The 26,434-nt window shown below is 33.7% G+C and overlaps 1 protein-coding gene and 1 long non-coding RNA gene across 2 annotated transcripts; both read right to left on the bottom strand.

Annotated features, from left to right (window-relative positions):
- Positions 1-356: 356 nt before the first annotated feature.
- LOC115891316 (phenoloxidase-activating factor 3-like) lies at positions 357-20,939 on the bottom strand. Its single transcript, XM_030911764.1, has 8 exons — positions 20,829-20,939; positions 20,540-20,759; positions 15,509-15,647; positions 14,227-14,365; positions 11,944-12,131; positions 3,634-3,836; positions 2,897-3,133; positions 357-939 (listed from the first exon to the last, which is right to left on the bottom strand). Exons 2-8 carry the CDS (start codon positions 20,586-20,588, stop codon positions 773-775), a joined length of 1,122 nt encoding a protein of 373 aa, XP_030767624.1. The 5' UTR covers positions 20,589-20,759; positions 20,829-20,939; the 3' UTR covers positions 357-772.
- On the bottom strand, positions 13,012-13,360 carry LOC115891317. Its single transcript, XR_004051807.1, has 2 exons — positions 13,260-13,360; positions 13,012-13,204 (listed from the first exon to the last, which is right to left on the bottom strand). It is a non-coding gene; the product is annotated as an uncharacterized LOC115891317 (long non-coding RNA).
- Positions 20,940-26,434: the final 5,495 nt, after the last annotated feature.

Here is a 26,434-nt window from a genome sequence, read left to right as displayed (position 1 = left end):
GAAGTAGCTGGGCCGTTGCCACTGTGGTTAAAAAAGCATGATATCGTGAGTATAAAAACATGATATCGTATATAATATCAAACCACGATGTGTGTAAGTTGGAGGAAAATTATTATCTTCAATGCTTCAAATCTGGAGGGCCTGTTTGACATATCCATTATATTCTGTCTGCATACTATTGTATTTTTTTCCATAAAGCTGAGAGAAGCGTCTCAGCAATTATTGTAATATTTTAATCCGATCGAGGTTAGGTACTTTGAATATTTCAATAGCTCTGCGTAATTTTCATAATGACATTTCTTCACCCTAATATGGGAATATCTATAAAATGCATTTGAGGAAAAAAAGAGGTTGGGTAATTCTGAAGATTTTATTCAGTTTAAAGTAATAGGAACATTATTGATCTTTTTGCATAAGTAATTTAGGTGAGCACTAGTCGTTAGAGTTAAATTGTCTGATGAATTATACAGTTAGATATATTTTCGTCTTGTATAATTATGTGCCCATACCAAAATATGTATACTAGTAGATTCATTACCTAATCATGTATAAAGATGATAAACAATAAAAAATATATAATTACCTAATCAGGTTATAAAATTCACGTATTTATGAGTACAAAAAATATGAATATAAAAATACTCATTTTGTGTTTCACATGTCTGAAAGTAATTTTAATAAATCTCTAGTATGTTTATTTTAAAACAACACATGATTATTCATTTTGACAAAAATAATATTGATAAAATTAACGTTATTTCTTTTAATTTTGTCATTGTCTGACAGTCCGATGAACCCATGCTACATATTCAGCAACTCTTGTATAGACAGCAGGCCATCCTTCTGTACCGCATCTCATACCGAACGATACAATTCCTTCTATATACCATCGAAATTGGTCATTGGGAAACGTCCTCATCAATGGTCCACCACTATCTCCTAAAATGTAACAAAATAATAATGAAATCTTAATATAAACTCAGAGACTAAATATTTTTGGAAAATAAAGACACGAATAAACTGTTGATTTGTGATATTTTTCCGCCATGAAGTTGCCCCATGAAGCAAAATGAGCCTTAAATACTTTTGTTGTGACTTTGCATTTTTGCATTTGATAAACCAATGTTAATTAAGTTTTTAATTTGATGAACTAATTTTAATTTCTCAATACATTGTTGTTAAATATATTTGACGTAACCGTATAAGGGTATTTAGCTGATAAACCATCATTGTAAAAATGTTCAGCACAGAAAGAACTTTCGCAGTATCTTGTGTTAATCCAAACGATATATGGGTGACAAGTTTGAAAACTAACGGAGTATAAATATCCCATTAAATAATACTAATAGAAATCATCGTCCCATTCACGAGTAAAATAAAATTCAAATAATACTAATTTTAATACCATTCAAACAATACTAATAGAAATCAATCAGGTCCCATTCACCTTAGTCAAAGAGTTAATTAAGAACCTTACCAAATCAGAGTCAAATTTAAAATAGGTTGCATGTTACAATTAAATAATGTTTTCCAGAAACCAACTTTTGTTTAGGTTATTCTGATAATCATCGGAGAGGTCACTATTAATGTTGTATACCTGTATCGTTATTAATTTTCTGTATTTACAGAAAAGTACATTACAGCGTTGATTGATATATTTAGTAGCGCATCTTTATTAACAAAAAATATATATCTACAGAATGTGTCATGCAACAGTGGCCAAGACCTTCCAATACCAACTTTCTTATTTTAAGTAACTAATATATTCTAACTTTACTTGTATTCTAACTTTACTTGTATATGATTCAATTTTTGGATTCTTCAGAAAAGTCTTGCGGGCGTCATTCGTAAAATGCCAGTTTACCATCGAAACTGCGTACTATGTAATATCCAAACCAAATAAAAAAAGAGAAAAACTAACAAGTTTTATAGGAATTTAAGAATTTTATCCCTGACGATATTAGAACAACACCAGATCATAGTAATCCTCTACACCTTTATAGATTATCAATAATTCAAAAAGGTGGTGTGTTACTTAAACCTATCACTACTTCAAGAGATTCACCAACTAGCAGCTTAAATAAATTTCTCCTTCAAATTGTCCAACCATATTGGTAGGAAAAACTTCCTCATTTTATAAGAATTCTAAACACCTTGTAGGTATACTTAAGAACGTAGAATTAGATCCTTCAGATAAATTTGTCAGTTTTGATGTAGAAAATTTATACACCAACCTGACCTAACCTAACCGCTACTTTCCGACAAGTCGTATTTATATACTCTGCGCTATGTTTATCATTTTGTGGAATCGACCCAAGCTCACCTGATGATGGAATAGGGCTCCGAAACCGGTATTGAGAGCAGGTCGATCCACATTATGACGAACACAGTGTGGAATTAATTTCTATATTAGCAGTTCAAGGCAAGAAACTCTTATATAAGCTTAATTCCGGTTTCTCTTATTACCGATTCTGAACCGTCCTAGAACTGTGATGCGTATGCGCAGAAGGAAATATGAAGACATTATTTCATTTGCGCATGCGCTGCAGAGTTCTAGGGCGGTTCAGAAACGGTAATAACAAGAACCCGAACAAAGCTATAATTTTATCAATAACTTCTTTATACTAACTGATCACTATGGCTAGGTATAATTTGTACCTGTTTTACTTAAATATATAGGTATTCCGTGTATCTAATCGACAAATATTTATGTCGAAGTTCAAATATTTACTCTCTCCGATGATTATCAGTTTTCCCGATGATCAGAGATCATCAGAGAGTAATTATTACTAATTACATCTATTATTTCATCTAATTACTTTAAGGGTTAAATGACACAAAAAATTTAATTCCGTAAAAATTGAGAGTATAAAAACTTTATACTTTTTGGATATACCTGTACATGAGTCTTTTCCATCTGCACCTCCAGCACAAATTTGACCATTGCCAATATTTATATTATATGTTCTAAATAATGAGGCACATGAAGTTTTATCGGTAAATGGAACTTCTAATTTAAGTTTTAAATTGCTGTTTCTTCCATACTCAGTTTTCCCCCAACCTGCTACTATTAAGCTGTCATTTATAACCGATCCTTCATTGGGCAGAGGTAAACAAATCGGAAATATATACTCTGAAAGTAAAAAAAAGTAAATTGGATAGCTTAAATACCGTATGATCGAAAAGAAACAGCGTCAAGGACGGCTGGAAATGATAATCTATGATAATTTTGGTGGTGTCAGTCTCTAGACGTCATTTACTAAATGCTGACATAAAACTTGTCAAAAATTAACATTAATTATAGAAAGATTAAAAAAGGATAGAAATTTTTTAGAATTTTAAACTAATTAAACTATTTAAAAATAATTTTTACTAAATATAAAAATAAAATACAACACTCTTAAGGTAGTAATCGCCATGTACTATGTTATCGCCATTAAAAAAAATTAGAAGATTACAGGCCACGTAAATGATATCTAAGGCTTGACCTTGCCAAAATTATCACCGATTTTCATTTCCCAGCCATTTTTGATGTCGTCTTTTTTGTAAGTATGGTATATGTCAAATATGTTAAGAATATCTACAAGTATATAATATCGCAAAATATATCGAATAAATATTTTGCATAATTACTTGTAAATTGAACTGGTCTCTGCAGTCTTATTAATGCAATATCATGAGATTTGTCATTGTCATCTGGATTATATCTTGGGTAAGGTATTATTTCGTCTACGCCTACGTTTATTTCGGGATCGTTACATATCTGTTTTCCATTAATTTCTCGACAATCTCTATTTGGACTATCCGTATCCCATTCACCTAAACGGACATTCACACTAAAAATACGAAATATGTAAAATCATTAAAAATATAGGTTTTAATCTGATTTTGGGGGCGCACAAACTTAGATAAATATTTTCACATGACCAAAAAAAAGACTCTTCTTTGCCTATCAAATCGCCAATCTAAAGAAAATTACTATTAAAAATTTATATTAATTATTAAATTTATCGTCATATAATATAATATAGTTCCTAGGATCAGTCCGAATCCGCCAATGTTTTAGTGTTGAGAGTTTCAAGTCTATGACGAGTCATTTTTATAAATAGAAAAAATGACGAATGATAAAATTCTAATTGTTTTTTTTAAGAAATGGCATTAATGGCATTATATTTGAGAGTTCACACGCAATGTGCACTTATTGAAGATCCGCTACTGGATTTAGTAAACAAACTATTAAATATGAAATTTTATAAAAATAATCTCGTAATGTTGAGACCGAGTCTTATTGCTTTGGCTTTTGTGTTTATTAAATGTGAAGTAAATTATCGTGGTTATACTAAATAATTTAATTTTTTTGCAGAAATTTCAGTAAATAGGCAACATTATACTTTTTAGAAATAGGATCAAGTGGTGTAAAAAAAGACATTTTTAAAACTTTTAATTTTTTCTTAGTTACAACCGTTTAGTACAAAAGTCGTGCTACTTGGGTAAAGAATGTACAGGGTGGGTCAAATTGGACGCTTTTAAAGGGAAACACCTTTTTCTAATAGAAAGACTAAAACTAATATCGATGTCTGGAGCTCAATTTTTATCAAAAACATGATGGTGAAAACCGCACTTCGATATCTGTTACCGTTTCGGAGTTTCGGGGTGTTTTTCAAAAATGTGCATTTTTAGAAAATCGCTGTAACTTTTTTGCTATGGAAAATTTTGTATTTTTGTAAAAGATTTTCAAAACATCTTTTTATATAGAATTTAATGGTTCAAGTATATTTTTTTTTTAAATTATTAATTTAAGACTTATCAACAGAAAAATTGATTTATTATTTGGGACACCCTGCATATTTTTAATTAGTTGAAAAGAACTTAAAATTACCTTTCCAAAAATATAGCATACTTGATATTTTGTTGTAGTCACTTTTAACTAGTAGGCTTTGGACCCCTTATTGATGATCTGCTCTCAGTGGAACTTGAAAACATATTTTTCCAACAAGACGAGGCACCACATCAGAATGCTGAAGTTATCAGCAAATTTTTGCAGCCAATTTTGAGAGTAATTGAATACCTAACCAAGATCCCAGCTGTTGGCCGTCGACGCCGCCGGACTTAGAGCCTATAATTTTTTTTTTATTAGCGGAATAATAAAGGTTCTTATTTTTAAATTGGTCGTATAATCTAGACAAGAATTAGAAGTACTTGCGGTTATGCGAGGGTATCTTTCACTTCCACTGAGTTAATTAATTCCACGAGAAATATTCAAAAACGGTCCCGTCATATCTCGAAGAGGAATCGAGCAAAATAGCAAGTGTGCTATATTTTTGGAAATATAATTTTAAATTATTTGCAATGAACTAAAAATATACGGGGTGTCTCATATAAAAATCAAATTTTTGTGGGTAATTTTTAAATTATTAATTTTAAAAAAATTATACTGAAACCATTAAATTCTACGTAAAAAGGTGCTTTGAAAATGTTTTCACAGAAATACAAAATTTTCCATAGAAAAAGGTTACAGCGATTTGTTAAAAATGCACATTTTTGAAAAACACCCCGTAACTCCGAAACGGTAATAGATATCGATATGCGGTTTTAACCATCATATTATTTTTGATAAGAATTGAGCTCCAGACACCGATATTAGTTTTCATCTATCTTCTACAGAAAAGGGTATTTCCTTTTAAAAACGTCCAATTTGACCCACCCTGTACAGTACGTCTGCTGGATCTGTGTCTATGAAAGGAATGCGGACAAAAAACATTTAAATAAACAACAATATATTTTATACGTCGACTTGAGGAGTCACCGCAAATCGCTCCGCCCACTCAAATGATAAAATTATCATTCCGCCCACTCAAGCCAATAAAATTATTGGCTATTGGCAAATTTGTCAAATTTTTATGGATGGGACGCGTCGTCTAATTTTTTACGAAAAACATCGAGAGAATATCGTTTCCCCTCTCACGGATACCCCGTAGCTAAAGAACGGACAGACGTACTGTACATGTACTGCCAATGACGGCGAAGAAGACTGACTATGTTTACCATAATATAACTATAGCTAACTGCCGTAAGACTGATGCCAACTACTGCCAAGAAAATGTACATGTGATGAAAACACCACAAAAGTAAAGTATACACCCTCCACAAAAGTAAAGTATTTCTTCTATAAAAGGCATTTGACGGTAACGAAACTATTTCAAAAAAGTCTCATGTTTAAAAAGTGTAAAAATGACAGAACATATGTATCCCAAAAATTCGTCCCATAAGTGCTGAAATAAATATAAGACAAGAAGAATATAAATTAAACATACAGGGTGTTTCAAAAAACATGTGCCATCTCTTGTGAGGAGAATCCCCATATAAAAACAATATTTTTATTTTTCATATGAACATCCGATTCTGCTTCGATTCTCAGATCTCAGATCCAATTCTTCTTCGTTTCCTAGCTACGGGGGGTTAAAGTATTAATTTCTTTTCGATTTATTATAATTTCCAAATGTATACAAAGATTTTATTTTGTCAAAGAATTTGAGAGTGTAATATGTGTGATTTTATAAAATATTATTAACACTGTCAAATTTTTCATCAAATATTTTTATCAAAGATCTTTGACAGAGAGATTTGATAGTGTAATGGCGGCCTTGGCGATTCGAATGAAATTTTTAGGGTAAAGTTACTATAAGTGCAACCTATCTTAAAATAGGGTTGCCAACTTTCAAAATAAAAAATATAGGACGAGAGCGTAAAAACCAGATACAGGCGAAACTTTTAAAACCTCGCCCAAATGTCTAGAATTTACCAAAAAGGTATGTCAACTGTATGCGATTGTTAGCTTTTCTTACTTTCTTAAAAATATTTATACTCAAAACTTGTTAAAATAAAACAAACCATTTTCAACAAAACTTTTTTTTCAAAACATAAGCTAAGAGTAAGTATACATGCAGGTTGTTAACTGGACAGTTACTTATAGGGGAACAGAATGGCAATACTGCCTATTGAGAACGCATGCACTTATAGGGTTTTCTGCCGACTCGGCCCCTCGCGTCGTCTATCAACGAGCGGGCCGAGGTTGCCATATTTCAACAGCTCTTGCCGCGAGTAATAAACAAATTAACAACTTGTGGAGTTAAACATGTTTATCGCTTCCTCAAATATTTCTTGTACATAAACATTTCTTCATTTTCTTTTCTGTACAAACGTATTGGAGTAGCGAAAGACACAGGCTAACAATTTTTTGAAGCATTGTGGCGATAGATGAATATTTTTTTAGATTTTCAGTTTGGTATATAAAAAAGAAGAATTTTTCAATACGTGAGAGAAAAAGAGGACTGTCCTCTGGAATAGAGGATGGTTGGTAGCTCTATCGTAATGCTAAAAATGTGTAGTATTCATCAGAGACGTGCATATCGTCGGATTTATGACGAAAAGGGAAATACTAGTACCAAAAGTTTTGGTTCTAGTATTTAGCATAGGACAGCATTTAGGGTGTAGGGGTTGCGCTGTACAGGTGTACCTTTCATCAAGGGCGGTGGCAAGCAACGATATTTTCGGCGTCTGGCCGGCGATGACTAGCCCTCGCAGGGCACCCAATTCTCATTCATGGCTCCACGTGCCACACCCTGGTAACTGCATCCACCTGCGGGCGAAACTGAATGAGGATAGCCAGATATGGAGAACAGCGTCTGTTCTCCATGTTAGGGGCGGCTAAATTCTATACAGTCGGGAAAGCTACGGCAAACTACCTGACTTACTCATATTCCCCAAGATATCACAATGGAAAAAGAAAATAAAACTATGGCCCTCAGTCCCGGGCACCCCTTAGGTGGGGAGACGGTGCTAAGAATCCCCCGGTCCATTAACGATATCTTCAAGATAAACAAAGAGAAAAGAATTGGTACGTGGAACGTGCAACGCATGTACCAAGCCGGGAAAGCGGCAAATATAGTGAAGGAAATGAAACGGCTCCAAATTGACATTCTAGGATGTAGTAAGACAAGATGGCTAAACTCGGGCAACTGCGTTATAGATTAACACCACATATATTTCTCTGGAGATACTACTCCCAGAAACAGAAATGGGGTAGCAATAGTCCTCAGCAAACAAACCAATAAAGCAGTAAAGGGATTCGGTTTCGAGTAGAGTTGCGCTAATCAAAATCAGAACGAAACCATTCGACTTAAATGTCATACAGGTATATGCACCGACGGCAGAAAGCAGTGAACAAGAAATAGAAGAAGTCTACGAAGCGCCTCAAAACACAACAAAAGAAGAAATCAACATAATTTTGGGTGACATGAATGCCAAGATTGGACAAGGAATAGTCGAGAACGTAGTTTTAAATTACGGATTGGGAGTGAGAAATGAGAGGGGAGAACGCTTAAAAGAATTTTACCAACAAACAGATTTTACAATTATGAATACCTTCTTCAAACTACCCCCAAGAAGACTATACACTTGGAAATCTCCGGCTGACTGTAACCACAGAATCGTGAGAAATTAAATTAATTTTGTGATGATAAACAGAAAATACCGCAACTCCGTCACGTCCTGTAAAACCTATCCAGGCGCAGACATACCAACAGACCATAACTTGCTACTAGCTCGAATCAGACTCCGATTAAAGAAAATAGTCAAAAAAATGCCCTCGAAGCGACTTGACGTACGAAAACTTCAACAAGAAAATATACTACAACGAACAAAGAATATAATAAATAACGAACTGAGAAGTATCTCCGAGGAGAGCAATCCTGAAACAGAAGTAGAAGAGCTGTGGAAGAAAATAAGAACATCCGTAACTTCCATAACGAAGAGGGAACTGAGGCCCGATAAGACAGTGAAAAGAAAAGAATGGACGACTGATAATATTCTGAGACTTATGGAGGAAAGAAGGCAACACCGAAACAAAGATAACCAAAAATACAAGGAAACGCATAGACAAGTCTTGAAAGCAATCAAGGAGGCTTAGGAACGATGGCTTCAGAAAAGATGTGTAGAAATCGAAATGTTACAAGCAAAACATGACAGCTTCAACTTACGTAAGAAAATAAAGGCAGCAACCAGAGGACATCGAGAGTGGGGTGGAGGAGTAATCCTAGACACGGACGATGGCATCATTACAGAAACAGATAAAAAAACTCTCAAGATGGAGACAGTATATGGAGGAGCTCTTCGGAAACGAAAATAGTGACGACATAACTGAAGGAACTGGCAATATAGGGCCCACCATTACACAGGAAGAAGTGGAAGCAGCTATCAAATGTCTGAAAAACAACAAGACTTCCGGATCGGATCAGATAAACGGAGAAGTTCTTAAACTGCTTGACTCGGAACAAGTTCAACTACTGACCACCCTATTCAACAAAATTTATACAGGTGGTCCAATCCCAAACGACTGGCTGCTATCAATATTTATACCGCTTCCCAAGAAGGCAAGCGCGACCAAATGCTCTGATCACAGGATAACACGTTCACAGTACAGCCACGTCCTAAAAATCCTCCTTAATATCATCCAAACACGTATATATATAGGAAGCTCGATGAAAACATAGGTGAAAATCAGTTCGGCTTCAGAAAGGGACTCTGCAAACTCTCTAAAATATAAAATAATTTTTCTTCGTTTTTTTTTAAATGGAACACTCTGTATATTTTTCTTTTATTGGATGGAGAATCAAAAAATAAAGATTTTTTGTATTCAGAGTATTTCAACATTTTTAACAGTTTCGCAGATCTCGCATGTTCACTACACTAGCGTGTCATTATACAGAAAACCCTGTGTACCCATGTCTTGAAGCAGCAAATGCACATATAAATTTTGTGCCAAAATGAGTTTATCTATAATAGCAGTATTTCTACAGCATATTCTACACAACTTTATAGCTAATAATTATAATGATTCAACTATTATACATGGATTATAGTAACAATAAATTGTGATTATAGTCTTCGGCCAAGTTTCATTTTTATTTCGATTTTTTTCAAATAATTTCTGAACTAAAGTTGATATTTGTGTAAAATTTGGTGTCTTGGTGTTTTTTGACATGAGAAATTTAATTTCGATGTGTTATGACTCCTACTTGTAGGGGGCTACATATATTTTTTAACTGTTTTGAAGAGTAATAATTTTTCGTCCGTACCTGTATAAAATTACTGATAGAAAAAATATACATTTTCGTCATTTTTTACGTAAAAAAGGTCTCTTAGTAAAAATCGCTAAGAGCAACCGTTCTCCAGATATTTGGAATGGAAATAGTCAATACATGTCATTATTATTATAAAATCAACATGCTGACTATACAGGTGTCCCAATATTTTGTGGATGAGGGTGGGCGATTTTTAGGGTTGTTTTGTTAAACGTTTTAACATTTGACAAAAATCAAGAAAAAGGACGGGAAGAATGAAATACCCCCACTCCTACATAAATTTCTTGTTTTCAATACAAGTCCTAATCCAACGAGTAGGCGACGTCAATGTAGATGTCTTTGCGTGCTTCATATACTTCGAAAAGGCCTTTGATAAAGTCCAGCATGACAAACTCATCTCGATTTTACAGGAATCAGGAATAGACGATAGAGATACAGGGATAATAGCAAAACTTTATCGTCAACAAAAGGCCATGGTTCGAATCGAGAAGGAAACTTCAAAATAGTTTAGTGTAAGGAGGGGAGTGCGACAGGGCTGTATATTGTCGCCTCTGCTATTCAATGTGTACTCGGAACATCTATTTAGAGAGGCACTGGATGGCACAGAGGATGAGCTGGTAATAAACGGAGAAATAGTAAACAATTTGAGATGTGTAGATGATACCGTTCTGTTGGCCGATACCACTGAAGGTCTCCAAAGGCTTATAGATCGTGTAGCGAATACATGCAGCAGATACGGAATGAAGATGAACTGCAAGAAGACTCAAACGTTGATCATTAGCAAGAACTACATCAACAACTTCCAGTTCACTGCTAACAACATCGTTCTCCCAGCGGCCGAGACAGTTGCATACCTGGGCTGCACCCTGACTAAAGACTGGGACCACTCTCGCGAAATAAAACACCGAATCGAAATCGCGAGAGGGACATTTAACAAAATGCGAAATATACTATGCAACCTGTCCCTCAACGTCCGCACTCAGAATCCTAAGATGCTACGTGCTCTCAGCCCTTCTGTATGGAGCAGAGGCCTATACCCTTACCGACGCATCATGCAAGCGTGTGGAGGCATTTGAGATGTGGTGCTATCGGCGCATGCTTAGCATTTCGTGGGTGCATCGCGTGTCAAATGAGACTGTACTACACCGCATCAACAAGGAGTTGAAGTTTCTAGTGAATGTCAAACGTAGAAAACTGGAATACTTCGGACACATCATGCGGAACGAGAAATCTCCGATCCTGCGATACTCCAACTCATACTGCAGGGGAAAATAGAACGCAGAATATCAGCGGGACGCAGACGAATATCGTGGCTGCTAAATCTACGAACATGGACCGGATTGACGCCAACAGCTTTGTTCAGAACGGCAGTGAACAAAGTAATATGGATCAATGTGATAGCCAACATCCAAAGAGGATAGGCACTTTAAGAAGAAGATTTATGATAGGGAATTTTTTTAAATTATTATAAAATTAATAAGGTATAATATTGAGTTACAGCCAGTTTTCCATGCTAAAAAATGGCCCATTGGGCATGTCATGAAGTTAGTATCTCGAAATTGCCAAAAATCACAGCCTTTTTGTTATAAAGCCGACGATATGTGTTATCACTGGAATATTTTTCTAAAATAAATTTGTGATCTACTGACTTTCTTTTCTCTTTTAGCAAAATTTTTAAAACGCCGTTTAATGCCGATTAAAAGTTGTATCGGCGTTGAACGGCCTACAAAACACCCTTGTAGCGTGCCTCATTTTTATACCCCCACTTGACCCTATAATATTATCTCTCAGTGTAACTTACAGTTGTCCAAGTTTAGTCAATACCGGACCAGTGACGCAATGGCCTGCAGTTAAAACGTATCTCGAATTAATTAGACTTCCTGCGCAACCGTACTTCTTTTCACCTCTTATATTTTGATACTGAAAAATTGCCATCCAGGGATATTCATCTAAATCTGTCTGCTCGCCACCAAATATACGCGAATTTGTCTGCAAAATACAAAGTTAATGATACTGATACTAAAAGAGATTCGAACACAACGTTACGGTGAGATGTGTACCATACTCAGGTATAAACTAATCTAAATTCTAAAATTACTGAGCTTAAATACTAGAATAATCCATTCTTCTATAAAAAAGTGGGATGCAGTCAAGCGCCAGATTGTCCGCAGTATGATATTGTTGTTTGTATAAAAATGGCTTCTCGTCTAATTTACTGTTATTTTTTCAATGAGGATCTTTGAGGACAACCCCAGCAGGAACACCTGAGAAGATCAGGCTCTAAGAAGAACAAAACCGGAATTACCAAATCAAGAAGAAGAGTGCATCCATCTACCAGGTAACTTGCGAGTGTGGTGAGTCGTATATTGGAGAGACAAATCCTCTACATGTACGACTTGACGAACATAAAAAAAACATACATAAAAAGGTGAAACAATGAAGTCGGGCATTGCAAATCACGTATGGTCCAAGTACCACAACATAATATGGTCGGAAGCCGGGGTTGTCAACAAAGAACCCCATCCAAAAAGCGCAAATTTAAAGAGTCCCTATTCATTTCTAACAATAAGAAAATCTTTAGCAATTAGCAATCCAAATATGGAAATTTCAGTAATATGGCAACCACTCATATAACGCACCAATGCAGGTATTCTTAGTGGAGCACCTCATGCTGGACTGCACCCAAGTAATTCAGTGATGAATGCTCGACTCCAGTATATAAACTCAGTTGTTTTAGGATTTAGTTTAGTTCACACTTGATAACGGTCAGTGATACATCTTTTTCGTTGTGTAAGCAAAATAAATAAAGACAATGAAAGTCCGAAATTCTTTTAGTTTTTTTGGTATCTCTCAGATAATAATGGGTGTATCCATAATTTTTTCTTTAATTACAGTCAGACAGTTGAATTGTTAACAATACAGTCACTAATGATATTTCACATCCATTGTTAAACTATATCTACGGGATTTTCTCGATTTAATATGATGTCCTGATTTGTGTTAGCCACTGATATTCAATAAGAGCCACTGATAAGCAAGAGCTCTTGGAGTCGTTTCAGACTCTAGAATAGTTTTAATGGATTTTATATAAAATTAAAATTATTTTTTTAAACTTACAATAATTACCATTAACTATGACTCCTTAATTATTATTCTTCTGTTTGTCTTTCCTAAAAATCTTTATATGTACATGATGAATTTTAAATAAGTGCAAATATTTTCAGGGCTGGTAGATCGCGATAAAAAAAACATATTTTCTCTTTAGCGTTTTTCAAATAAGTCCAAAATAACCTAATCATTTTACTTTGAAAATAAAAAATAAAAAATTTGCTCATATTTTGAGAACCAATGGATTTGTTTGGGTTTTCTTTTTTGCAAATTTAATCTACTATCTATGTTGCCATAATATCATTATATTATGTTTTTTAACTAAAAATTAAAAAAACTTTAACTAAAAATTGAAAAATTATTTTTTTTTCGAAAAGTACCAAATTTAAAAAAAAAATGGTGCAGTTTAAAATTCGAGAAAAATGTTTTTTTTGGAAATAAAATTGCGTGTCTGGAAACGATCTATCCGTTTTCAATATTTCTATAATTAGTGTTAATTTTTGACAAGTTTTATATCAATTTCTAGTAAACTACGTCTAGAGCCAAAATTATCATCGATTGCCATTTCCCAGGTGTCCTTGTGCGTGTATGTGCCGTTAGCATACACAATTTAAAATTTATATAACCCGATAATATTTTTTCTATAATTAAAAACCTAAATTTACAGAAAACCAATTAATATTTATAACAAAATAAGGGAAAAGTAAGTCTTCAGATAAAATTAATTCAGAGCATCTCGAGAATTTCACCTCAGAAACCCGTCGAAATATACAGTCCCTAAAACATTTGCACATATTTCAGACCCACCCTGTATAATATACATTCATTTTTTTTACTTTATGAATGTAGTAAGAATTTTAAGCCAATACTATTGGCGTAAAATTCTTATATGTGGCTGATGCTTCTTTGATTTAAATATATTAAATTTTCTTTATAAATGAATTTTCATTTTCGATATATTATATGGAAATTTTACCTGAATTCCGCATGATGTTCTATCTGGAATTAAAGAATTTGCTTTATAAGGTATATTTTCTTCTGGAAGAGTAGTCTTGACTAGTGCTGAACTCGATCCACAACACACTAGAGGTGCTCCATTGGCACCACTTCCACATCTAGAATAGCAGTAATAAATTTAAGTAAGTTATCTTTATGTACTAAATGTATACATTTTCAAAAGAAATAATTATATTAAAAGTGCACTGCATTAGATTCTTACCATCTCTGATACTTGCCATCTACTGTATGTCCCCAGATTGTCTTTACAAGAGGAAGAACATTTTTAATATTGATATTTTGAGAAAAACACATTCTTTATAAAAATTTTGCTCCCCCATAATACACTACTCAAAGCAATTATAGCATATTAATTTGGAATAAAAGTAATTATTACATATTTCTAAATGAAGCATGCATTTTTCTACCTTTCTCTTGTGAGTTTTTTTAGGATAATTAAGGTACGCACTGACATGTAATTTTTAGTCGGCCGACTATTTATTTGCAAAAATGAAAACAATCCATTCTTATGGAGCCGATCGGCCCAATATTTACATTAGGCTATACCTTAGGCTATGCGCTGTAATCGGCCGAATTTTTGGTTGCATATTTGTAACCAATATGTCCTTATGGAGCCGCGCTCACATGCAATCGAATAGTCGGCCGATCGACTTCATAAGTGTGTATTGTTTTCACTTTTGCAAATAAATAGTCGGCCGACTAAAAATTACAGATCAGCACGTAGGCTTATTGTATCAAATTTCCCTTCACAGTATCCATAATATTTAAAATCGTAAGTCAGGGAATTCAAAGTGTCTTGTTTTTCAAATTAATATTTTTTTTTAGAAAATATGCGATAATTGTTTTGAGTAGTTTATAATCCCATTTATTCTTTTCCAAATTTCCAGACCTTATGAGAGAAAATAAAAAAAAACTGAAAATATAGTTGCATCAAAACGCGTTTCTATAATATAATTTCGATTTCATTCTTTGATGCTATTATTGATAGAATTTTAATTAAAGTAAAATTTTTTGCTGTTTTAAAATGTTAAAGAAGCACAACATTTATTTAGTTCAATGCTACGGAAGGGGTAGAGTGGCCATAGATGTAAATGTAGGTAAAGAAGTACAAGTAAGATACCTTTGGCATGTTAACTACATTTGTTGTTACGAACAAATTGTAATATATTATTAATATAAGGTTACTGACATTTTTTTTATAAAATATTATTTTTTATTTTATTCCAAAATTCCATACATACTGAGAGTCTCGAAGAAATTGCACTTGATCACTAGTTCTTGAGGGCAAACGTAAAAGAACAAGAATAGAATTACATTGGTAGATGTTGATACATTTCGCCGATTCTCCTGAAGGTGTCCTGCAGAAGCCACCAACGTTTTCTAAAATTATTATTTAAATTAGCGAAGTGATAAAGATTATAACAAAAGTAGATATTAAGAAACTGCGTGGTCTGGATTTTAACGTGTAAGACAGTGACGTAGACAGCTTAAATGAAAAATGAAATGTATTAAAAAGTCATAAAAGCTAGGTTGATACCTTTGACTATATAACCCCAGGTGATACATTTCTTCTATTCGGTATTGCTGGATTTTGAATCAAAATTTCAAACCGCACCGGTGTTTACGAAAAATATTTCATCTAGGACTGGAACTTTTTTTTTCACAATTAGTTTGTAGCTTAGTACACTACCATTTTACTACAGCTGTAATAGATTTTTAAACAATTTTCTAACAGAAATGAGCATTATTAAATAGCTTAGATATATTATCTTCGTTTATCATTTTATTTCTCGTACGAACCGGCAACACTATATGCCGCTTTTTGTTTTGTCTCTCGGTCTGTCAACTATATATATTTATCTCTGTCGTATGCATTAAAGTACAGACCACGGAAATAAAGTGACCAGGGCTAGTATACAGGGTCCGGCAATAGTGGTGCATCGGGGATCTGTAGCTCCTAGAATAAAAAACTTTAGTTGAGTGAAGTGCAGACCTAAAGTATGTACCAGGATGTATTTCCGGAAAATATTTTAACTTCTACAGGGTGGCTCAAAAAAGTGTGAGTGGATCTGGATAATTTTTTTTAAATGGAACACCCTGTATATTATTGCATTTTTGGCTTCCTTTCAGATCATTTTACATAATCCTAAGATATGAGTAAATCTGTTTCGATAGTTTCAGAGATATTAAAAAATAAATCAAAAAATATGTATTTTTCAACCCTTCTTAAAAAAAATATTAAAAATACAAGAACTGTTCTGAAATCAAAACTATATTAGATATTTACTTTAGATGGTCTGTTCTTACTTTGCTATAAGTATGGTAATCGTAAATCATACAGGATGTTCAATATTTTACGCCAAACTTTCAAAAATATAAAATAATTTTTTTTGTTTTTTTTTTAAATAGAACATATATATACTCGTATGTATATTATTTTTTATTTGATGGAGAATTAAAAAATGAACATTTTTTGTATTTAAAGTATTTCAAAATTTTTAGTAGTTTTCCGGATACACGCAGTATTATTTCATATGGCGCTTTCAATGGTAAAATACGAGAGAAAAATCATTGGGTGGCTTTGATAAAAATTTACTGTAGGAAATGCCATATGAAATACAAAACCGGGAATATCTGCGAAACCGTCAAAAATTTTGAAATACTCTAAATGCAAAAAATTTTTGCATTTTTTTCTCTTTTTTTGAACCACCCTATAGAAGTTAAAATATTTTTCTGAAATACATCCTAGTACATACTTTAGGTTTGCAGTTAAACAAAATTCCCAAGTTTTTTATTCTAGGAGCTACAGATGCCCGACGCACTATTGCCGGACCCTGTATAAACTAAAGATGCTACACAGATTTGACTTAACCCCTTCGGTTTCTGAAATACAGGGCGAATTTAAAAATTTTGCGTTTTTCGATCTTCTTCGTATCTTAGTTATCTTATAAATAATCGAAAAACTGAGCCCTGTAGGGTCTTTTACGTAAAAAACAGTAGAGTAACTAGTTTTTCGCTGGTAGCTGTTATTTCGAAAATATGACTCAAATTTTTGATTTTTTAAATCGGACATGTTGTATATTATTTTTTATTATATTTGCCTGGTCAAGAGCCTTTCTAATAATATAATATATTCTATACTTATTTTTGATAAAAAATGCATTTTATTACATTTTTTAACTTTTTAAGTATAATTAATTTGTGATATAGTCGTATAAACAATACAAGCGTTGGGCGAACGATAGCATATCATTGAACAAAATTTACTGCGTTCGGTGTAAACCTGCGTTATATTTTACATGACCGTTAAATAATTGATTCGTTGTAAGGTAAAATGTGCTAAACTATATGTCTAATCGTTGTATGTAAGCAACTCTTTGATAGAAAAAAAGCATCTCTACTTGCAAAAATAATAATAAAATGTCCCTGCAAAATATGTAATATTAGAAGCTTTAACTATTAGTTACATTACATTAGGAACCAGTTTACCATAAATGAGTATTTTTTATTTGCTGAATATGTTTTGTTCTATGTCGAATAATAAAATGTTTTCAGTTTTAACAATATGTCTATATTTAAATTAAAATGATTATAATATTTCTGTTAACTGCACTGTTTGTATGAATGGGTTTGCTCTCAATAATAAGACTATTGTTAAAAAAAATACCTTATTGTTTTTTTCTGTATACGTAAAAAAAACTCCATGAGACTCAGTTTTTACCCTGTCGATGAATTTTTCAACAACCGAGATACAAAGGATGTCGAAAAATGCAACATTTTTAATTTTCCCTGTATTTCAGGAATTAAGAGGGCTAGGACAAATCTGTGTAGCATAGTTATTTTCATAAAGAAGTATAGTTATGTGAAAATCGCATCTTTGAATCCATCTTTAAACTCATAAACGAGAAATCCTGCAAATCACACGAGACAGTCTGTACATACAGTCGCTATTTCTAAGTAATAATTACTTATATTACAGTTGAGGGTTGGAACCTTTGGTGTTACACAGCAAAATAAAACACTAAATCACCACAATACACCAAAACACTTTTACTTTTACACTGGACGCGCGTTTCGCTAACCATGTTAGCATCATCAGCAGATGATTATAAACTAAAATACAATCTACAATTGGAGCGTTTATGTACTCGCTCAGTGGGCACAGAGTGGGCGTGGCAAGATCTAGCCAACCGAGTCAGAACACACTAAGTGTAACAGTTAGATTTCCGCCACTAGAGTAGTAGGAACAAAGAACTTGAAAGAATTGGACCGTTGTCTCTGTTCATACTATCTTTACATTTATTAATTCTGATGCTTTCATATGCATCTAATTGCCTGTAATTTGAGACTTGTTTAAGTAATTTTAAGTTATTAAGACTGTTATTTAAACTTGTGTATAGTGCTAATAATAAAATACAATAATTATTAGGCAATCCAAAGGATAAAATACCTCTACTGGAAAGGTCGGGTATTTATGAAATTTCTTGTAAAGACTGTAATCAGCAATATGTTGGGCAATCTAGAAGATCAATATTTAACTAGATTTAAAGAACATTTAGCTCAGATAAGATATGGTAGACCTGATAAATCTTGCGTTGCCGAACATATTGTTGATAAAGAACATTGTATAGATCCTAATAGCTTAAAATTACTTAAACAAGTCTCAAATTACAATTAGATGCATATGAAAGCATCAGAATTAATAAATGTAAAGATAGTATGAACAGAGACAATGGTCCAATTCCTTCAAGTTCTTTGTTCCTACTACTCTAGTTGCGGAAATCTAACTATTACGCTCGGGGGGTTCTGACTCGGTTGGCTAGATCTTGCCACGCCCACTCTGTGCCCACTGAGCGAGTACATAAACGCTCCAATTGTAGATTGTATTTTAATTTATAATCATCTGCTGATGATGCTAACATGGTTAGCGAAACGCGCGTCCAGTGTAAAAGTAAAAGTGTTTTGGTCTATTGGGTGATTTAGTGTTTTATTTTTTAATCGTTACTTACACACAGTTTATCCTCAATTAAATTAATATTTACCAAATATTTGGCATATTTATGGAATTAGTAATAGATTATAATGATTACCGTATGTTTCTCAAAATTGGCCCACCCCTATAACTTTTTTTTATTTTTTATCTAAAAACGAGATTTAGTTACATGACATAAATTATGATTAATTGACGTATTCAATTGTTTTCGGTCGCTTCCTGTTTCGAAAATGACTACAACTTTTGATTTTTAAATGACACCCTCAGCATTTTTTCTTTATTTTTTTTATACAAAATGACATCCTGAATAGAATGACATATTTTATATGTCAACTTTCGACATTTTTGGTTAATAAAATATGGAATTTTATATTTCAATTTAGAGTGCCATGTGCCATAAATGTAACCACAATTTGACTCGAAATATCAAGTCTGTGGTACCAAATTATTAGTAAAAAAATCTTTTTAAAATATGCTAATGAGCCACCTTCGTTCCATTCGAAAAATTTTGAGTTATGATTAAAAATACGATTTGTGATCTTTTAACCGGTCAGGACAAAACACGAAAAATATTAGATGATCAAATCTACTTTTCCAAGGGTCCTTGATTAAAAATTAGAGTTTTTAACCATGGAATTCTAGATTGAAGTTTAAAAAACATTTTTTTAAGCGGGTATGCAAAAAGTTGACATATGATATGACATTCTAGTCAGAGGTCGTTTTCTATCAAATAAAGTAAAAAAAATACCGAGGATGCATCAAAAGTTGTAGTCATTTCCGGTGAAACAAAAATTGATTTAAAACAATTGAATACGTCAATCAAGCCTGATTTATGTCATATAACTACTAACGTACCAAATCGAGTTTATTTATATAAAAAATAGAAAAGTTACAGGGGTGAGCCATTTTTGAGAAACCCTCGGTATATGTAAATTTTTAATAAACGTTTTTATTCCTATTCCTTCTAACACTTAATTTGTGAAGAAAATTATTCTTAATGACTGTATAATTCAAAGACTTAACTTATTATGTTTACAGAAATAGGTGAAGAGACCTTGTAGTTTGGTCTCTTCGACAAGTCATACCTATGTTTTTTTTAATCAATAATTATTCTTAATCTGGAAAATCGGGGGAAACTATTTTTCAACGACATTTTTATTCAAATTGGTGCATTATTAATCATCTATTTAATTTTCATTTTCCCAATTTTGATTTCATTACTTTTTAGATTAAAAAAATGTTATTTTGAAAAGTATATTTATATTTTAAAGATACTCACGTGCGTTAACAGAACAGAATATACCAAATAAAAGAATTAGGTACATCATTTCAACAATAACACAAAGAACATACTAAGAAACATACACTTTTATTTTAAACCGACACCCTGAAAGACTGGTTCTCTGCTTTTTATTTTCTTACGTTTAGTATGTATTTAGTAGTTTGGTATTTCCATTACAAATTTTGATTACTCGCTACTCCACAATATAATATTCTTTCTGTATGTTTTACATATGAAACACAAACAAGTTAAGATAATATAGCAATTATTTCAAATCGCTACTTACGTCATCATTTGATGTGTATGTATGCCAGACCTATTGAATAAATCAAATGCTACAATAGGAAAACAGTTACTGTAAAGTTAAAAATAAACAGAAACAGACTAATATTACTGGGAGAAGTAATGAAGGTATAAAACATTTTAATAGCTTAAAATATTTTAAGCTATTAAATATATATGAAATGTAAAAATATATATATGAAATGTAAAAATAATCTCAATGGATTCATAGAAATGGATTTTTTATTACACGCGTCCACATGAGGTCAGATATTATCTGGAACCTTGAATTTTGTTTATAATAATATGCAATATTGTTCTTCGGTAAATATTTCTCATGAAAACGGATAATTCTAAATTGCATTTACTAACTATTTGTAAATAAAATGTATAGACATTCTTAGTATGATACGCGTAATAATAACAAACTTTCATAAAAAATAGTACCGTTAATATTATATTTGATCAAAAGCCAAAAATAAATCAAAACAATATGTTGAATATTGATACCACATTTAAGTCAAACAAAATAAAACTGCAATAATAAAATTATATAGCGCTATATAAACCCACTAAGTTTCATGCTTAAGTCTAGGAAATACGGCTAGGCTGTGAAGAACAATCCCCAAGTAAAGATTTCTCACTTGCTTTACATGGATGATTTAAAATGTTACACGAGCAACCCAGAACAACTTAAAGGGCAAATGGAACTTGTAGCATCCTTTAGCCAAGCTGTTCATATAGCATTCGGTATGGAAAAATGTGCATTCTTGCAGTAGTCACTGTAAAAAAGGGAAAATCCAAAAATTTAACGAGATTATTTTAACTAACGAAATAACATTCTCGCCGTTACATCTGGGTGAAACCTACAAATATCTTGATATCCATCAAGCTCTAAAAATTGATGATGGAGTAATATAGAAGACTGCGGAGGATGCATTTATGAAGAGGGTTTGTAAAGTCTTGGGAACAGGGCTTCATGCGAAGAATAAAATAGCTGCTATCAATGTGTGGGCAGCACCTGTAATTCTTAATACATTCGGAGTTCTAAAATGGTCACAAACCGACTTGGAGTAGAGACTAGCAAATTTAGAGAGACAGGAAAGTCAGGACATCAATGACAAGGCACCGAATGCACCACCCCCATGCTTCAACCATTAGACTCTACATGCCAAGGGACAAAGGTTGAAGAGGAATTATCAGTCTCATTGCTATGCATGAAAAGCACATCAGAAGTCTGCAGCATTACTTTGACCAATCAAATGACCATCTCCTTTAAACTTAGCAGATCAAAGATTACCTGCAGGTACTAGGGGTGCTGAGGAACTAACCGAAGAGTGGAAAGGGAAAGCCTTGCACGGAAGATATCCATCCAACTTAACTTAAAAGTATACTGGAATACTGACATTATCACAGATCGTACTGTGCAGCATTATAGACCTGATATAGTAGTCTTCTATAAAAAAAAACAAAAACATGCTTACCTGCTGGATATCACAATACTACTAGACGAAAATATTAAAAATGCAAGAAAAGAGAAAATCACAAAATATGAAGCACTGGCACTGGCGCAAGAACTAAAAGCTATATACCATTTGAGCAAGACTTTTATATTACCAATAATACTTACCTGTAACGGCCTAGTAGACGTAAACCTTGTTCAAAGCCTTAAAAAACTCCAACTTCACAACCCGGAAAGAATTATCTCTACCATGCAGAAGTCCACAATTCTTTCTACCTGTTCTATCGTTCGCACTGTGTTGAACCGCGATTAGGTCGTTGATAAGAATTATCCCGACTAGTCGCTAAAACCGGCTATAAGCTGAGAAAAAAAAATATTATCGGTATAATAACAAAATAGCTACGGTAAAATAACATAATAGCTATTTCTTTTTTAATAACGTATTGGTAAAAATAACATAATAGCTATCGAACAGAATGGACGCCGTCGAGGATCAAAAGGCTGTTAAGAACTTCTGGTGATAGACAATGTTGTAGGACGGCAGGTCCAAGATAAACAGAGGCATATGTCAGCTACTTGGATCGACTATAAGAAAGCATATGACTCTGTTCCTCATTCTTGGTTTAAAAAGGTTTTGGAAATTTATAAGATTAATCCAAAAATTACAGAGTTTCTCAGTCATGCAATGACACTATGGAATACAAAACTAATTGTGGCTGGACCAGAACAAACATAAGAAACGAGAACCATAAAGATGAACCGAGGTATATTCCAGGGCGACAGCCTGAGTCCGGTCTGGTTTTGTTTGGCATTAAACCCCTTGAATAAAATACTTTCAAACAGTAACCTAGGCTATAAGATCACCAAGCGAAACAAAGTAGTACTAAATCATCTTATGTACATGGACGAACTTAAGGTATATGCAAATAACCCCGAGCAGCTTCAAAGTCTGTTGGAATTGGTATCCCGTTTCAGCAAATCAATCCATATGGAGCCAAAACATCTGCATACAAATATCTTGGAATGTTACAAACGGGGCAGATCAAGGATAAGGAAATGAAGACCAGAATAAAAAATACTTACCTAAAGAGAGTGAAAACAGTTTGTAAAACATACTCACCCGGCAGACAGAAGATTGCAGCAGTCAATAGATGGGTAATTCCTGTCCTGGCGCACACATACGGAGTCTTGAAATGGTCCAAAACAGAGCTGCAGAAAATAAACAGAGCTACTAGGAGAACACCATCACAATTCAATTGCACCATCAGTCTTCTTCAGAAATCAGGATCCATGGAGGGAGAGGATTTATCAATGTTGAAAGAGCATGCAACAGACAAAATAATAAACAAGCAACCTATTTTTGCAAAGGGATACTTACCTTCATCGAGCAATATGCGAGATTGACCGAGGCTACTCTTCCTTGAACCTGGCTTCACATATCCCAACGGAAGTTCCATAGGTTCAGGAACAGCTGAGGGGACTTCAAGGAAAGGCTCTGCATGGAAGGTATGCCAACGAAAGCCGGGCAGAAGGAATTGATAAAAGTGGATCTATACAATTCCTTACAAACATTAACCTCATGGGAGAAACCTAGGGCTTCATATGTGCAATACAAGATCAAGTGGTTAGCACTAGAGCGTATAGGAGGTATATTTTAAAACAAAACATACCAACTGACAAATGTAGAGTTTGTCAGAGCTCAGTCAGTCCACTACACGGAAAGACACGACAACATAGCAAAGATTATTCACCTGGAAATGCTAAAGTACCTAAAAATCAAGAACCCTGAAAAAAAATATTATGAATACAGGCTACAAGAATTAGAGGAAAACGAACATTATATAATGTACCGGAATACGCAAATACAGATAGACAGTTCAGTAGGTAATTCATAATAAGCCGGACATTGTTTGGATAGATAAAAACGAAAAGAAAGCCTACTTAATCGACGTAGCTGTGCCACTAAATCACAACGTAGTCAAAGACGTATCAAGAAGAAAGTATCAAGAAAGTATCAAGACTTGGCTTGCGATATGAGGCAAACCTATCATCGAAAAGCAACCCGAGTAATACTCACTGGTTCACATTGATTTGAGAAGAACTTAAAGGAGCTGAAGCTATCAGAAAATATTATAAGTCAATGTATTAAAGCAGATATTTTGAGTACGGTGAACATAGTCCGCAGAGTCATGAACATGTAGCCTTGAATGGAAATTTTCCGGCGACACGTCATAAGGTACAATCGATAGAATCGTGAAAAAAAATATATCGGTAAAACATACGTACCGGGCAGACAGAAGATTGCAGCAGTCACTGGATGGGCAATTCCTGTCTTGACGCAGACATACGGAGTCTTGAACAGAGCTGCAGGAAATAGACAGAGCTACTAGGAGAACACTATCATAGTTCAGATTACACCATTAGTCGTCTTCAGAAATCAGGTTTTAACTCCCCAGGATCCATGGAGGGAGAGGACTTATCAATGTTGAAAGAGCATACAACAGACAAAATAACAAACTAGTAACATATTTTATGTAAAGCGATACTTTCGTTCATCGAGCAATATGCGAGATTGACCGAGGCTACTCTTCCTTGAACCTTGCTTCCCATATTCCAACGGAAGTTCCATCGGTTTAGGAACAGCTGAGGGAACTTTGAGAAAAGGCAAGATCAGGACAGACAGATCAGTAGTTCATAATAAGGCGGACATTGTATGATAGATAAAACGAAAAGAAGACCTACTTAATCGACGTAGCTGTACCACTAGATCACAACGTAGTCAAAACTGCAAGGTAAAAAATTTCGAAGTATCAAGTACTTGGCTTTCGATATGAGACACACCTATAATCTAAAAATACCCCGAGTAATACCACTCATCATTTCAAACAATTGCTTGGTTCACATTTATTTTGAGAAGAACTTAAAGGGGCTGAAACTACCAGAAAATATCATAAGTCAATGTATTAGAGCAGCTATTTTGGGTACGGTGGACATAGTCCGCAGAGTAATGAACATAGAGCCTTGAATGGAAATATTCCGGCCACATGACATAAGGTACAACCGATAGAATCGTAACAAAAAAAATTTTTGATCAAATAATATTATTAAATCATATTCAAACTCGTCGTTACTGTTTCATACTTACTAGAAATCTTTTTAAAATTAATATTAATAGAGAGAGACTTCGACTTGGTGGTTTATCGATGAACCTGATCCACATTGATTGACCTTTTCAGAACTATTGTGGTCCTCTTCTGATCCATAGGTTACAGTCTCCAGTCCTATCATTTTCAAAAAGTCTAGCAATTTGGAGATTCATGTAGCTCCATGTAGCTCTCTGTCTCAATGCTCTATCATTATCTATTACCGAGAACCGCACATTTGCCAACATAAAATGTGTTAAATGTGTAAAAAACATTGTCTAAACAGAACCTGCACATGGCTTCGTCCGTCAATCCACTTACAATCCCTGTTACTAGACCCACTACATTATTGACTGATTTTCTGTCTTTGTTTGTCAGGTCTGCTGTGAATTTTGGCGAATATTTTATTATGAACTTTTTCGCCTGTCTCTGCACTGGTGAGGTCATGAGGTCATTCGCAATGTTACAGAAGGGTTCTGGGCCTATGAATGCCATTGATGAGCCTTGTTTAGCCATGTCATCTGCCTCTTCCTGGTATGGTTATTTTATATTTATTGTTAAAGCTATATTTTGTAGCTGTTGCATCTAGCGGTAATCGCAAAACCTTGTTTGCTTTTAGCTTTTCGATTAGCTTCTGGTTTTCAGGACTATGCGTCTGGCTTATATACTGCTGATAGTGAATTACCCTGTGCATGACAGATCTGGCGTGGTTAGGCATCTGCCGTTGATCTGGCAAAAATTAAGAATGAACTGCGTCGTCAAAAGTTCCAGTACCCAGAAGATGCAGTCCCCAAAAACGGAATTTTGAAGGCACGAGTGGAATAACTGCTTGCAAAATTGGTTTCAGCTAATGCAAAAATGCATTTCTTTTCGTGGAGAATACTTCGAAAAACGATAGTATTTAAAAGTTAACTACTGTTTTTTCCACCTCAATATGCAGAATATAAAAGTCAACTCTCGTAAAAATTGAATTTTGTTTGCTAGCAAAAAGGTTTTTTAATTTTG

This window comes from Sitophilus oryzae, unplaced genomic scaffold (assembly GCF_002938485.1).
Source record: "Sitophilus oryzae breed Bouriz unplaced genomic scaffold, Soryzae_2.0 scaffold_980_pilon_pilon, whole genome shotgun sequence".
Taxonomy (NCBI): domain Eukaryota; kingdom Metazoa; phylum Arthropoda; class Insecta; order Coleoptera; family Curculionidae; genus Sitophilus; species Sitophilus oryzae.
The sequence above is the reverse complement of the archived record's forward strand: the minus strand, read 5'-3'. Positions and strand labels throughout refer to the sequence as shown.

Excerpts from the sequence above, each read along its gene's own strand:
- LOC115891316 (XM_030911764.1), bottom strand. The coding sequence starts at position 20,588 with ATGATGTACCTAATTCTTTTATTTGGTATATTCTGTTCTGTTAACGCA. Across the intron at positions 15,648-20,539 it reads ATTCTGTTCTGTTAACGCAC|AAAACGTTGGTGGCTTCTGC; the intron begins GTGAGTATCTTT and ends TAATAATTTTAG. Across the intron at positions 14,366-15,508 it reads CAATTTCTTCGAGACTCTCA|ATGTGGAAGTGGTGCCAATG; the intron begins GTATGTATGGAA and ends CTGCTATTCTAG.